The 13470-nt window shown below is 38.4% G+C and overlaps 1 protein-coding gene across 4 annotated transcripts in view; it reads right to left on the bottom strand.

Annotated features, from left to right (window-relative positions):
- The window catches only part of LOC100543777 (sodium channel protein type 5 subunit alpha-like), a 589192-nt gene that overhangs the window by 518797 nt on the left and 56925 nt on the right, over positions 1-13470 (bottom strand). For all 4 annotated transcript variants that reach the window (XM_019616237.1, XM_019616239.1, XM_010712352.2 and 1 more), the window contains exon 7: positions 8588-8818. In XM_019616237.1, the coding sequence (XP_019471782.1) occupies positions 8588-8818 (231 nt within the window). The remainder of the gene's footprint in view (positions 1-8587; positions 8819-13470) is intronic.

Here is a 13470-nt window from a genome sequence, read left to right as displayed (position 1 = left end):
CAGAAAGCCCCATCACCTTGCAGTTGTGATATGTGACACAGAAACAAAATAGATAACACCCCTTCCTCACCCTTTCGCCCACCGGCACAAACACACTGTACCTCCTGGTAATATGTAATAATTAAAATGAATCCTTGCTGCACTTGCTGTGTGCACACCGTGTCACTCACAGTGAAATCTCTAATAAATGAAATTGAGTTTGAAGATGAAAAACATGCCTCTCAAAAAAGCGATGGAACAGGCTGTATTAAGGGTACTATTAGGGAAGAATGCTTGGGAATAAATGGCACTGCCAGTTAGTTCTTCCCTGCTAAAAGGGGTTGCAAATAATTATAATAATGAAGTACTCTCTTGTTGTTCACCCCACGACAGGGGATCTGGTTCTCTTCCTCTCTTACCTGGCATTTGCTGAAGGCACTGAATTGCCTTCACCTGTGCTCCCATGGCTGACTCATTGCTCACCTCAGGTGATCAATCAAAGGTTCAGGCCGTGATTCAGCAGCCCCATACAAATGGGGCATCCACAGCCTCCTTGTGCAACCCGTTCCAGTGCATCAACACCCTCTGTGTGAAAAACTTCCTCCACTTTGCAGGCTCTCAGCTGCTGTCTCTCCCTTCTTGCCTCCCACACTTCCCAAACTCTTCCCTTGCACACTTGATTCTTGCCCAGCTCTCTCCTGCCACCTCATCCCATTACTGTCTTGGAGGACATTTTCAAAACTTCAACTAAAAAAGGAACGGGAGAGGTTAATTGTGAGGATATTAGGGGAACAGAGTCTAACAGATACTCCACCAGGTTTGCCACAGTGTGGCATGGGGACCACACCAACCCCTTGACATTTAGAGACAAGCGACAAGGAGACAACAACAAGCAATAAACATGGGGTGCTGGCTTTTAATAATGTTCAGATCCCCTCCTTCCATGCCCATGTCTGGTCACTCATGCAGACCCATATGCCTGGAGCTGAAGGCTGTGTAGTGCGTAACTAAAAGCATATTTAGTGCCACTTGTTTAGACAAGCACTTCACATGAATAGGCAGCAAAATGCTGAAGTGCGGGCTATGGAAGTTTTGTAGAGGGTTGTTTTGTTGCATTTTATAGATATATATATATGTATTTTGCACAAAGGAATTGAAATCAAAAGCTGCTACAAGGGTTGAATGCATTTGTGATTACAGACAGATGCCAAAAAAAAAAAAAAAAAGAAGAAGAAAACACTCCTGCTTGCACTGCGATAAAGAAAACAGATGAATTGGATCAAAAACTGACTGGGAAACAAAAGTTTGAGATGAAAAATCGGCGTGTCTAAGAAGGCTAACAGAGAGCTATGTCTGCACTGACTTACTATAAGTACAAAGGAAAGAGAGGGTGAGCAGAGGAGGTGAGAAAATCTGCTGATGGCACAGTATTTTTCATGTAAGTCAAGTCCAAGGCCAGGACTGAATGAGGAACACCACAGAGGCCAATACCACTAAGAAAATATGTGAAGACAAAGGCAGATACTGTGTTCTCAGAATGCAAAGTAAAGCAAAGGAAAAAACCTCACCCACCCATAACTTTGTTAAGTTTTAAGTTCTCTGCATCAATTCAGGTAGGAAATACATGCTTCTATGTAGTAATAAGCTGTGAACAAAGAAAAATGTAATACTGAGATGCAGGAGGAAAGGGATGCAGTGGATGCATATAGGAAAAAAGTTGCCAATATATAAACCAGTGGCTTGTGCTATCCAGAAAATAGAGCATAGCATTACTTTCAGTGGAACTGCTGAACTGGGGAGTATTGAGAAGTGGATAATGAGATTGACCAGGAGAATTCAATTAAAAAAAGAACCTGAGATATTTCATCTCAGGAAAGAAGTGACAAACAGTCAAAAATAGCACTCATTCTGGAAAATGAGAACTACGTATGCTCCTAGATTCAGGATGTGATACTTTTTGCCCTAAAACTATTGGAGGGAGAGCAAAACCAAAGACAAAGGAAATATATTTTCAACTTCTCTTCTTATTTCAACTGCAGAAGTTTCTGCTGCAGGCTGTCCCTTTAGCCACAGTGTTCAAAGAGAGACTTGTTACATATGTAGAGAAGGATATCCAGAGCTATAATAGTTAATCTTTACAAAAATTTATAAAACAATGTCTGTACTTTGTGCTGCAGCAATTTATTTTGGAACACGTGGGTCTGCTCTGAGCTACAGACAGATGTTGCCTAAGGGAAACCAAACTGAGTGAGCCTGGCAATTCCTATATTTCATCCCCACCTCACTTGAGTGAATTCAGCATTAATGGAAAGTATTAGGAGAAAATATTCCTTAATACTTAAAGCCAGGGCAATAAGGGAAAGCAATGGTGCGAGCTGCTGCCGATGGTCTGCTCATAGTTAAAAGTCAGAGCTACCTCTTGCCTCTGCAAGGCTTGTTATTGCTGAGCCCAAAGCAAGCAGAAGTCCATGGAGATGCTCCAAGGGGCACAGAAATGGTCCTTTCAAGTGCCCTTTTGAACAGTACTGTGTGAGTCAAGTGGTTATACTTTGGTAGCTTATGAGCAATTTGAGGGTGCAGAAAAATTCTCAGACTGCTGGGTTTCATCTTTTGCAGCAAGTCTTTCCTCTAGCAGATCTCTCCATGAGTAATAATAATGCATCAATGAGAGCAAAAGAAATTTATCTGGAGGATAAATCCTTCTGTTCTACAAATTGTTTCAAAGCTCTTTCACCACAAGGTTAAAAAATAATGTTGTTGGATTGTTGGGAAGAGGTTGTACTGGATACACCAGCACAACACCTGTGTGTCTCTGAACCTCGTACTGCTTCTGGGTCTTTCTTTTTCTACGTAGCTTAAAACATGGAAGTGCACAGGTACAATACTCGTGTTAATAACACATCACTGCATTAATGTTTGAGCATTTACGAAGCAATTTATCTGAAGATCCACAGCACCTGAACAAAGCCACAATATTTACCGTTAACGGTGGAGTAATGCGAGTAGATTCCATGCTGACAAGCACAGTGTGAAAGCTGAGAGAGGTTCTTTGTCTTAATCATTGGTTCCCACACAATCATACATAACAAAACACCTCTTCCAGTCTCAACCTGATTTATTGCTTCCCTCTTTTCTCCCACCTCCATAATTACTCATCCAACACTCACTGTCTTCTATTACCACCTCAGACAACACCTAAAACACTTCAGCTCTCCCCAAACCTGATGCATCTATTATGTGACTTGGACATCATTATTTTCTATACTCTTTTCATGCAGTTTCAGAATATCTCTTCGTACAGCTTAATTTCAGTTATTCTCACAGCAAAAATGAAGCAATTCTCCAGGCAGAGCTAACAATTAGACACAGAAGATAGAGAAAATACATGTGTAGACATACATCTACATGCACACATCTATATTTTTTATATACTCACATATGTATGCCTAAACATCCTTACCCATTTATTTTAATAGCTCATTTTATCTAGGACATCAAAGAGGATGTGGAAAGACTTTTGAAGTATTATGTATTGACTGCTGGGATGGAATTGTCCTGATTTAGCAGCTCTGAGCAGTCAGACTGGCTCTGATTGCATTCACACCTCATGCAAGACCCCTTCAGTCAAGAAGACTATAATTCAGATGGGTAGCACATCACCTTTCAGCAAGTTGCTCTGCAAACAGAGGCTGTCTATGAAGAGTTCCCACATTTCTCAACCTTAGGCATCTAACACGGCTGGTTTAGTTGGACCACCTCCATAGAATGTCTATTATGAGTTAGAGATAGAAAATGAAACAGGCTCCTTCAAAGGCTCCCTCAGAAACTTTCTTCTCCAAATCATTCTAATTACTTGATTAGATGTATTTGGGACCCACAAAGACACAGACTTAACGTATGTATACATCTTCCTAAATAAAGAACTCAAAGTAACTATGATTAATTGTAATTAATCATAAATGACTAATTGTAGGTGAAAATATAGACACTGAGTTAAACTGTATATATATATATTTTTTTTTCTCAGGCCTCCAGTATGACTTCAGAAAAAGAGAAAATGCAGTGTCATGAAATGAGTGCCAGAAAGTAACCTGTAATAAAAAAACAGCACCCTTGAAAAGTCTATTTTTAAGCTACAAAAATGGCAGGTGACTCCTCCTGCCAAGAGGTTAATAAATCTTTAACAGTACTATTATTGTTATTGTTGTTATTTCTACTTTGTGGACAACAGTGTTTTATTTTACTTTATAAGATATCAATTTAGACAGAAAACATACATAGCACATTCAGAGCCCTCTCAATTAAGGTATTCAGTTTAAACGAAAAGAAAATGCTGGGTTCTGAGACTAGCACTTTAAGAATGTTTTAATAATATTTTTACTATATTTTTAAGGGTTTTTTCTTAAGTATTATATTTGTGTTCAGTATTCAATCTGAGCCTTGGTCTACAAAAGCACACACGATTTAAACTCAGATTCCTACTGACTATTTACTGATGAGTCAATAATCCATTTTAGTAATGGAACACATAAATTACATTAAAAATTCTATAATCATCAGCCAGGAGACTCAACTACATTCAGCTCTTTGGTACATCTTTTACTCTCTCTAAACCAGTGACATGCCTGACTTCATATACCTTCTAGTCCACTCTGACTCATGCATTCATAGAGTTTCACTTCATGAAATACGCCTTTAATTTTAACACCACAACCCAAGGCTTTTAAGCATGCTATTTTCAGCTAATTTCCTAGAAATCTTTACAAGCATTGGAACTAACCTTGTAGTTCTGCAGTCACCTGGCATTTCTAAACCATCAGTCCTCCTAAAGGTAACTGGCAGCTCAATAATTTTGATATCGATATACTGATCACACAATTTTCACATTGCCATAGATGTAAACTACCCTACTATGTACTTTTTTCCCTTTGTTTTATTATTATATAGGCTGCATCTACAACTACAGATTATCAGGTTTATTATTTTTAATGTCTACAAATAATCCTCTTTGGGCCTCTGTAGTCCTTTAGCAAATCTAGAATTGCAGATATGAAAAATAAAATCACTTACTAGTAGCCGGTATTTTTCCAGGTGAATTAGTTATATCTCTATTTTAATTCTGAGCAGACTATAGCATTGGCATTTGATATCAAGATATCCTTAGCCTAAATCTATCTGTGTTCAACTGTCAAGCATTCCATACTCCATTCATATAAAGAATAATGCTATGGAAGAAGCTGGGAGATCCGTTGAACTCCTTTTGCCATAATCTTCCTCTTTCCCTCTCCCAGCTCTGCAAAACTAAGCATCACTGACTGGAGGCAAAACTAGACTCAAATAACTTCTTTTATAAGAAAGGTCAAAAGAAGCCCTTTTTTTAGGCATGGAAGCATAAATTTTGAAGACTTAGAGTCACTTTAATTAGTAAAAGGAATGGGAAAGTCCTCCTCTTCATCATGAAATGTGCCCACTGAAAGGCAAATTTTTGACTTGCATCTTCGCCAAGAGTAGACAGTAAGAGGATAAAGCAGTTGTCTCACCCTGCCATGACCACCGCACCTAAACTGAGAAGCCATCGGCACGTGATCAGGTGAAGTTTCTCTCATAGAATTAAGCTTTCAGTGGCAAGGATCAAAAAAGTCCTCTTCGTGATAGAGGAAAAAAAAATATTCAATGTCGGTTTTGTATTCTAGAACTTAGTAATTGGGGAACCTGAATGAAATAAATCTCTGTGAATTCTCCCATTGAATCCCCAGTCACAAGGCTTTTGTCTCTTGCTTTCCTAAGGTGCCTGGCGTTTCCTTCACTTGCAATAGCCATTGAAATCTGACATTTCAGAGGTGTTATTATGAACCTCTGATAGTACTCAGGTTTCTCTTTTCTGGTGGTTTGTTGTTATTATTATTATTATTATTATCCCTTCTCCAAAATGAGTGACTCAGCTGCACTGGGTTTGAATTCTCCAGTGGTTTATTCTCTAATTGTCTATGTTCTCTTTGAATGAACTTAGCTATCTCAGTTTGACCAATTTTCTTCTCTAGTTCATCCTCAGAATAAACAGTGACACTACTCTGTGTCTTAATATATTCAGCTTTTTATTTAATTTGGTCTGCCTACACTTTAATTTAACTGCATATATTGCTTAATTCCCTGAAGTGCTTGAAATTCGGACTGTTATTAAATTGTGGTCAGTACTACTCTGTTAAACAGTCACTTCATTTCACCATAATGCTTACGCAAAAAGGAATATAAAGCACTATTCCATCTAGTTACAAAATGAGCCAGTCCTTCCATTTCTGAATTGCTTCAGCGTAATAGTCAACATTTAATGAAAATCCTACTTAATATTGTTCTTCCTAGTCTAATTGCTGAGCCACTTTCTTCAGCTTTTCAAAAAATACTTCATTATTCTTATTTTGAGGTCAGTACATTTTCCCTATAGAACTACTTTTTTTCCATCTCTTCAGTGGCCTTCTGTACTGACTCTATATTTCAACTATTCAAATAATTCTTGTCCATCTGTTCTAACTGACAATCATTTACCATAATGCACTACATCTTTATTTTCCAATATTATGAAAACATGGAAACATTAATTGACAATACTATTGCTTACTATTAATACTGCATGCTCAAAGCTTAATTTGCTTCAATCTACCATCTCACCAAGTTGATAATCCTTGTAATAGGTAAATCCACTTTAGTGATAACACTCATAGCCTTCATGACCATATTAACCATAGCTGGATTTACTAAATGAGCATCCCTTACCTTGCAAATAAACTTGTCTAAGGCAAGTTGGAGCAGCTGCACTACTGGAGCAGCTGTAGAATTCCTCCCAATTAAAGCAGTGCTGCAGCAAGCCTTGAAAGTAACTGTATTTTTTATTAGAGACAACCAGTGTTGCATATACCCTTCTTCCACTCTCAGAGAAACGGATTATCTTCAGAGCTGCATTACACAGAATCATCACAGAATATCCCAAGTTGGAAGGGACCCATAAGGATCATCAAGTCGAACTTCTGGCTCTATGCAGACCACTCAAAAATCAGACTAAATATCTGAGAGTGTAGGATCTGGGAAGTACCTTAATACACCAGAGCTGGAAGATGGAGAGCATCGCTGGGAAGAGATGTCAGCAACCTCATTATCAGCCAGCACAGCTCTAGAGTTGTTTAGTAGTCTTTTAATAGTGATTTAGTATTTTCCCCTTTGAGCTGGCAAGAGGTTCTGGTTTAGGGACAATGAGGAGACACACAACCTTACAGTCAAGGTCAGTCCTGAAGATGGCCCTCATTCAGCCAGAGTTTTGTGAATGCCCTTCCTTAATGCTCAGTCAACCATATTATCCATTAACAATACAAATATAAAGCTTTTTATCTTTGAATTAAAGCTTTTAAACACCACTTCTCCCAAGGCTGCTTAGACTCCAGGGAAAGGAACAGAGCAAAAAGCTCAGAAATCCCTAGCATGGAGTGATGGGACTGCCACTGGCTCAGTTCCTGGACCTGGGTGAAGAAACATAACCTGGGTGAAGAGGCATACAATGCTGAGAAGCAAGTCTGGATTGGTGGCAACCTTGTTCTAGTCCAACAGAGCTCTGGATCAACCCAGACAACTGCCCTGAGCCTGACTCAGGGGTATACAGTGCCATCAGCTGGGGTAAAGAAATGAGGATTGTTGGGTCCCTACATTCAGATTAGAGGTACCCTATGACTCTATGTTACTTCCCACCTATTAAATTTCCAGTTAATGAGTGTGCTATGTGATTGATTCTTCCCAAAATAAATAAAATACCAAAAGTCACTGATCACCAGCTTCCAGCAAGGCACACTGATCTGGTTACTTCCTTCTCTTGAGACTATCATTTAATGTTATCAGATGTGAGCTAATGTCCACTGCAGTCACTGGGAATTGTTTATGAGGGTTCTACAACAAGCCCAGCTAATTGCTGGGTTCCCTGTTTACATTCTGAAGTTTATTTACACGAAATGAGTTTCTGTTGTTTTTTGTTCTTTTTTTTATTTTAATGTTCATAAATGAGTTCAGTGAACCTATTTCAATGTAACTCAAAGTCTAGCAGACTGTAGAGTATTAAAAATTGCTTTGGCCTAGAAAACAAGTCTTTTGATAATAAACATCAGAGCACCAGATACTGTAGGATGGTCCAACCCAGATAATGAGTTAAGACCCTAATAGCATGAGATTTCCTTAAAAAAATACCCCTGGGATTTTTCAGTGTAATAAATGCTCAGCTTTGCTGTTAGATTTTTAAGACTTTCAGTTCACAGTCTCAAGTTTTGCCATAAGATGCTACAGCTAGAAATGATCTTAAAGGAACAGCATGCAGAAGAGACCTACAAACAGAGCTGAAATTTTGGAGATACCCTAAATCTGTGAAAATCATTGGTGAGGTGACAAGGTCTGCATTAGGAAAGCACTAGGAAACTTTCAGCATGAACTGTGAAGGCACAACAGAAAACACTACCCAATCTTTCCAAACCACATCAATGAAGTGAAAATGGAATAGTCACATCTGTTGTACCAATCAATACAGACCAGTGTGATAATAGATAAACAAATAAACAAGGTAAAGAAAGGAATTTACCTGGATCATTAAGAAATTCCTCTGAGTTGTTCCATGTCCTGCCATCCAAGTACAACGTGCCATTGGTGAAGTTAAACTGGGTGTAGTCCCTCACACACTTGTGTCGCAAGTTGCCCATAAAGAGCTGGAGGCCTATGAGGGCAAAGACACTCAAGCAGAAAACGGTCAGGATCATCACATCAGCAAGTTTCTTAACAGACTGGATTAGTGCACCTACAATGGTCTTCAGTCCTAGGGAGATAAAAGCCAAGAGTTTATGGATTGAGACGCTGAAAGATATGTGCAGATACTTTTTCTGATGAAAATCTGGATAGAAGGGAAAATAGGAAGGGTTTCTATTACATGTTTGTAATTTGACAATGGAAACAGGAGACAAGTGATCACCATGAACATTCAGTTTGGCCTACTATCATCTGGACAAAAGTCTTGGTGTTGCTCTTACACACACACTTACTTAAAAATGAATGGAAAGAACTGGATGGAGGAACAATGAGAAACAAAAATAATCATGGTTAAAGAAAATACAGAAAGTCACTTATATTTTCATGGAGCTGCAGTAAAACTGTAAAGCCTAAATCCCACTGACTTTTGAGAATATTAATTACTTTTAACCTCTGACGTGACTGATAGCTTTATCTCTCACTTTAAACAGATAAAGGGGTATGGAAATGTTATTTGTTGCCTGATTATTTAACATTTTTTAGTGCCAAATCCTGCTCACTGTTCTCACATGAGTAATTCCTCTCCCTTCAATTCATTTGCTTAAGACAACAAAAATTTGGGATTAGAAGAAAACCAAATAATATGGAGAACCAAGTAAATCCAATGGAAACTGTGTAAAATAACCTGAGATTTCAGTAATACCTGGGCAAAGTTAATCATTTTATAATACGCTAATGGAGATAAATCATCTTATTATAATCACCAAAGGTTTTTAGTAACACAAACTGTCTTCTGTTTCAGTGTTATTTCATCCTGTAACACTAGATTCATATTATTATCCTGTAAGTATATAGATATAAGTAATTATACTGTTTTCCCAAAGGGTATTGTTTGCTTGTTAAGAAGATCAGTACTGTCTGAGCTGGTTGAACATGACATCAATACAACAAAACCTACCTTATAAACCCTTCTATAGAGTGTCTCCTGTAGTTGGACATTAATACCAACTGCTCAATGGTAGCAGATTTGTTGTTTCTTTGCTACTTGTATTTAATCAGTAAGTAGTAATCAGTGCTTCTGATAATCAGTGTTACTAGTATGGCAGCAGTAAAAGAAATTGAGTTAAATGGAAAAATAGAAAATGCAAAGAGGAGACATGAGGAATTCTCCTGGGCAATACTCAGAAACAAGTAGAATTGCTCACTGAATATGAACATACGCATTAAATCTCAGTTCCCTGGAATTCCACCCCAAGAGTTCGGAAGTAATGAAGGCTGTATAATTTAAAATAATGTAAAAAATGTACTTGAGGGTATGTAGGAAGGCAAAGTGCACTTTTGGTCTTGCTTAAAATTCTGTAGATAAAGTAATGGGAAATCATAGATACTTAAAGGAGGATAAGCTGCTAGAATGGAACCCAAGTCTAGATATCCCCGAATTCAGCAGCCTAAAATACTGCAAGTCCTGCATAAGGCATTGCCACTAAGCTAACCCATGAATGGCATTAATGAATACAAAATGGTCTTCCAGCCAAATGGGATTGAATCTTATGAGGGGCTAGACATCATCACTAAATTCTCTGTTTACTTCTTCAAGGATAGTTTGTGGCATAAGAACAAAAGGAAAAGGCTCAAAAGTTCCTCTGTATAAAAAAAAGGCAAAATATATTGTAGTACAAGTATCAGGCAAAAGCTGGATATTCATGGGATCTGCACTCCGTGTCACAATCAGATTTTGAAGATGAAGTCAGTTCTGTATCTAGATTAAGTATCTAGATAGGTATTCAGATAAAGGTTAGCTCTGAACTTTCTGAGTTCATTTCTAATGACCAATTTTGATTTGTAAATGAAAAGCATAGCTTTTACATTACTCTACATTACTTGGCTAAACTTTATGTTTTAGTTGTAGCTCAATACTGAAGGGCTCCCCTGTGTCTCACACCCAGCTACCAGATTGCTATTAAACAAACAGCGGGGTGGGGAAAAAGAAATACAATGTATAGACACAATTTTATTTTTTTTATACTCCAATATTATGACATTTTCTCTGTGACTTTCAGTGTTAGCTGTCCTTTAAACACACAGATGCTTCTTCCCTGAAGCTGGTGAAACAGGAAATCTGAACGCAAACTGAGCTTTAAAAAAGGGAAAATGGCCAAACCACAAATTCTTTTACTTCAGTGCCCTCTGTGAAATCCCTGCAGTACATTTGTTTGTTTGTAATACAAATACCAGCTTGGGGCCTGCATTTGTATCACTCAAGTACACTAATTAATCTTATTCACATTAGCGAAGACAATGGGAGAACTAATGTAAATAGGGATAACATTGGGAAACAAGATCTACAAAACACTAGTCACCAGTAAAGACAGACTGTTTTCAAATGCAGACCCGGTTATTGTTAATTTCAAGGTAATTTCATGAAACATGCTTTTCTCAGTTTACTTACTGGGTTTTCAAACAGAAGAATATTCCTATGCTGTTTGCTTTATAAGCTCATTCTTTGCAGATATCAAATAATTTCTTTACAAGAGGGCTTTTTGCTTTATTTTTTTTTTTAATTTTATTTTTTTAAACAGCATATAGACTTCTGAGCAGCTCGGGAATGCTTTAGTAATACAATTGCTGTAATTAAAGACCACTTAAAAATAACTTGTACTCTGCCTTCTGAAACTTTGTTGCAACTTTCCAAGAAAATAACTTCAGGAGTTGTATACTTACAGTCTAACTGTGTCATTTTCTCATTCTTTAAAAAGAAAATTTGCCCATAAAGTTAAATAGCATCCATCAAGTCACTTGGCACAATCCACTGCTAAGAAAAGTGTTTAAATCACCATTCATTTCAACTTTCTGCCCTTTGAAGGGCAAAGGGGAAATAAGGACACCAGAACCTCTTGCAGGTGTTCCACACTGCTCTGAATCAATCCCCATGTTTTGTATAAGCAATGCTAGATACACTCAAATTTAGATTGCTGTTAAATCTTCTAGATAAATAATCCTCCTTTGAAATATTGCCAACGAGAGCACTGCAATGTAGCTTTATAGATGATACTATTTATGGGGCATTAAAGGCATTTACTTAATTCTTGCAAGTCAAACACCAAACCAGGCAGCATGCAGCAAAACAGAGGAGCTGATCCAGAGCTGAGTAACGTCTACATCTGTTAATGACTATGGGGCTGTGGATTACTCTTACTGGAGTAATCAGCACAGTGGTCTCCTGAATCACTGAATTCTTCCCACGCTTCTGGGCCAAATCCTGCTTGCGTGACATGAGTAACATCAAAGCACTCAAAGTCAGTGGGATGAGGGCTATACAGGCAGACTGACACCTACAGAAAGCAAGAAGGATTTGGCCCAAGCATTCCTGTTAATACTGGTAGAAATTAATACATTCAGAAGTTAATCAAATAATCAGTTTCCAAATGCAAATCAGAAACCATAGAAAATGCAAGCAACACCGAACAATGAGAAATGGCAAGATCTCACAGCACCATCCATTCCTCCTTTGAGATGTGAGAAAGTATTAGCATAATGACATCCATACCAGATGTTGGCAATCACCTACAGAACATCGGACACTTCCATGCACAGTCTGAAAATCAATGGGAGAAAAGGCAAAAACAAAACCAGAGCGTGTCTGGCACTATGACTGCCTTCTCCTAGCCTTCTTCTCTTGAAGATGTGCATGTGCCTTGTACATGTCTGCATGAGTCATGTACACATACAGAGAGAAGAGCTTGCTCTCAATTACCGTCCTTTGCCACCAGCCATGATGAACATATTTTGTCATTAGCCACTGACACATGGAGCAGCAGAGAGTTTAATACCACGCTGGCAAACTTCAAAGGCTGTCAGCGTTTCTGTAGACCATCTCTGCATGAAAATGTGACTGTCAGGCTAGTCTCCAAGGAAGATGAAAATATGTCATGTATTTCTCTAGTAGCTTCTTCCTGAGCCATGTGATTTGCCCATCGTAAGGATGAAATCTGTCTTTCTGTGGGGGGACTTCAGTGAGATTCAAGCAGTGATCAAGGGTCAGACTCCTCCACGCAGCCTTAATTCTTTCACTCCAATCTCTGTTCTGGCTAACAGTAAAGTACTGGATAACATTCACAGCACTATTTATAGCCTTTAGACTCACACTAAATCAAATGGGAGCTGGATCAGGCCCCAAAGTGCCTTGGCCCAATTTTCTGTGAGGTCACCTTTCGCCTGTATCCTGTCATTTTGTGTGAAATGTTTGTGAAGTACACGACTGTTCTAGAAAGAGCAGAAGAGCTTCTCTGGATACAGGCACTTCACAAAATAGTGATGTCCACTATGACCTCCATTTTGAGGCTCTTGTTGAGGGGACACTGAAGGGTATACCTGAGGTCCTTGAATTACCTCAGTTATTAATTATCACAAAAACATTGGTGATTTGCATGCAGAGAAATATTTGGAGACCTCCAAATCACAGGAAAGGTTCCTGTTGAGTACACTGGGATTTGGATACACTGGTTGGGGGAGCCAAATGGGAAAGAAACTTCAGTGGGTTGTCCTGTAGCTGATCCTTCTATGTAGAAGGAAAATAAATGAATCTGGTTGCCATGGCAATGAACAAGATGCTAATTAATAAATAAAATCACTGAGAGTTAAAGGTTTTATGTTCCCAAGCAGAAAGTGTTTGCTATTTCTAAGAACCTGAACATAAGGACTATAGGAAGAAATTAAGAACAT

The sequence above is a fragment of the Meleagris gallopavo genome, chromosome 6 (genome assembly GCF_000146605.3).
Source record: "Meleagris gallopavo isolate NT-WF06-2002-E0010 breed Aviagen turkey brand Nicholas breeding stock chromosome 6, Turkey_5.1, whole genome shotgun sequence".
NCBI lineage: Eukaryota > Metazoa > Chordata > Aves > Galliformes > Phasianidae > Meleagris > Meleagris gallopavo.
Note: the sequence above shows the minus strand (reverse complement) of the source record. Positions and strands in the feature narration are given on the sequence as shown.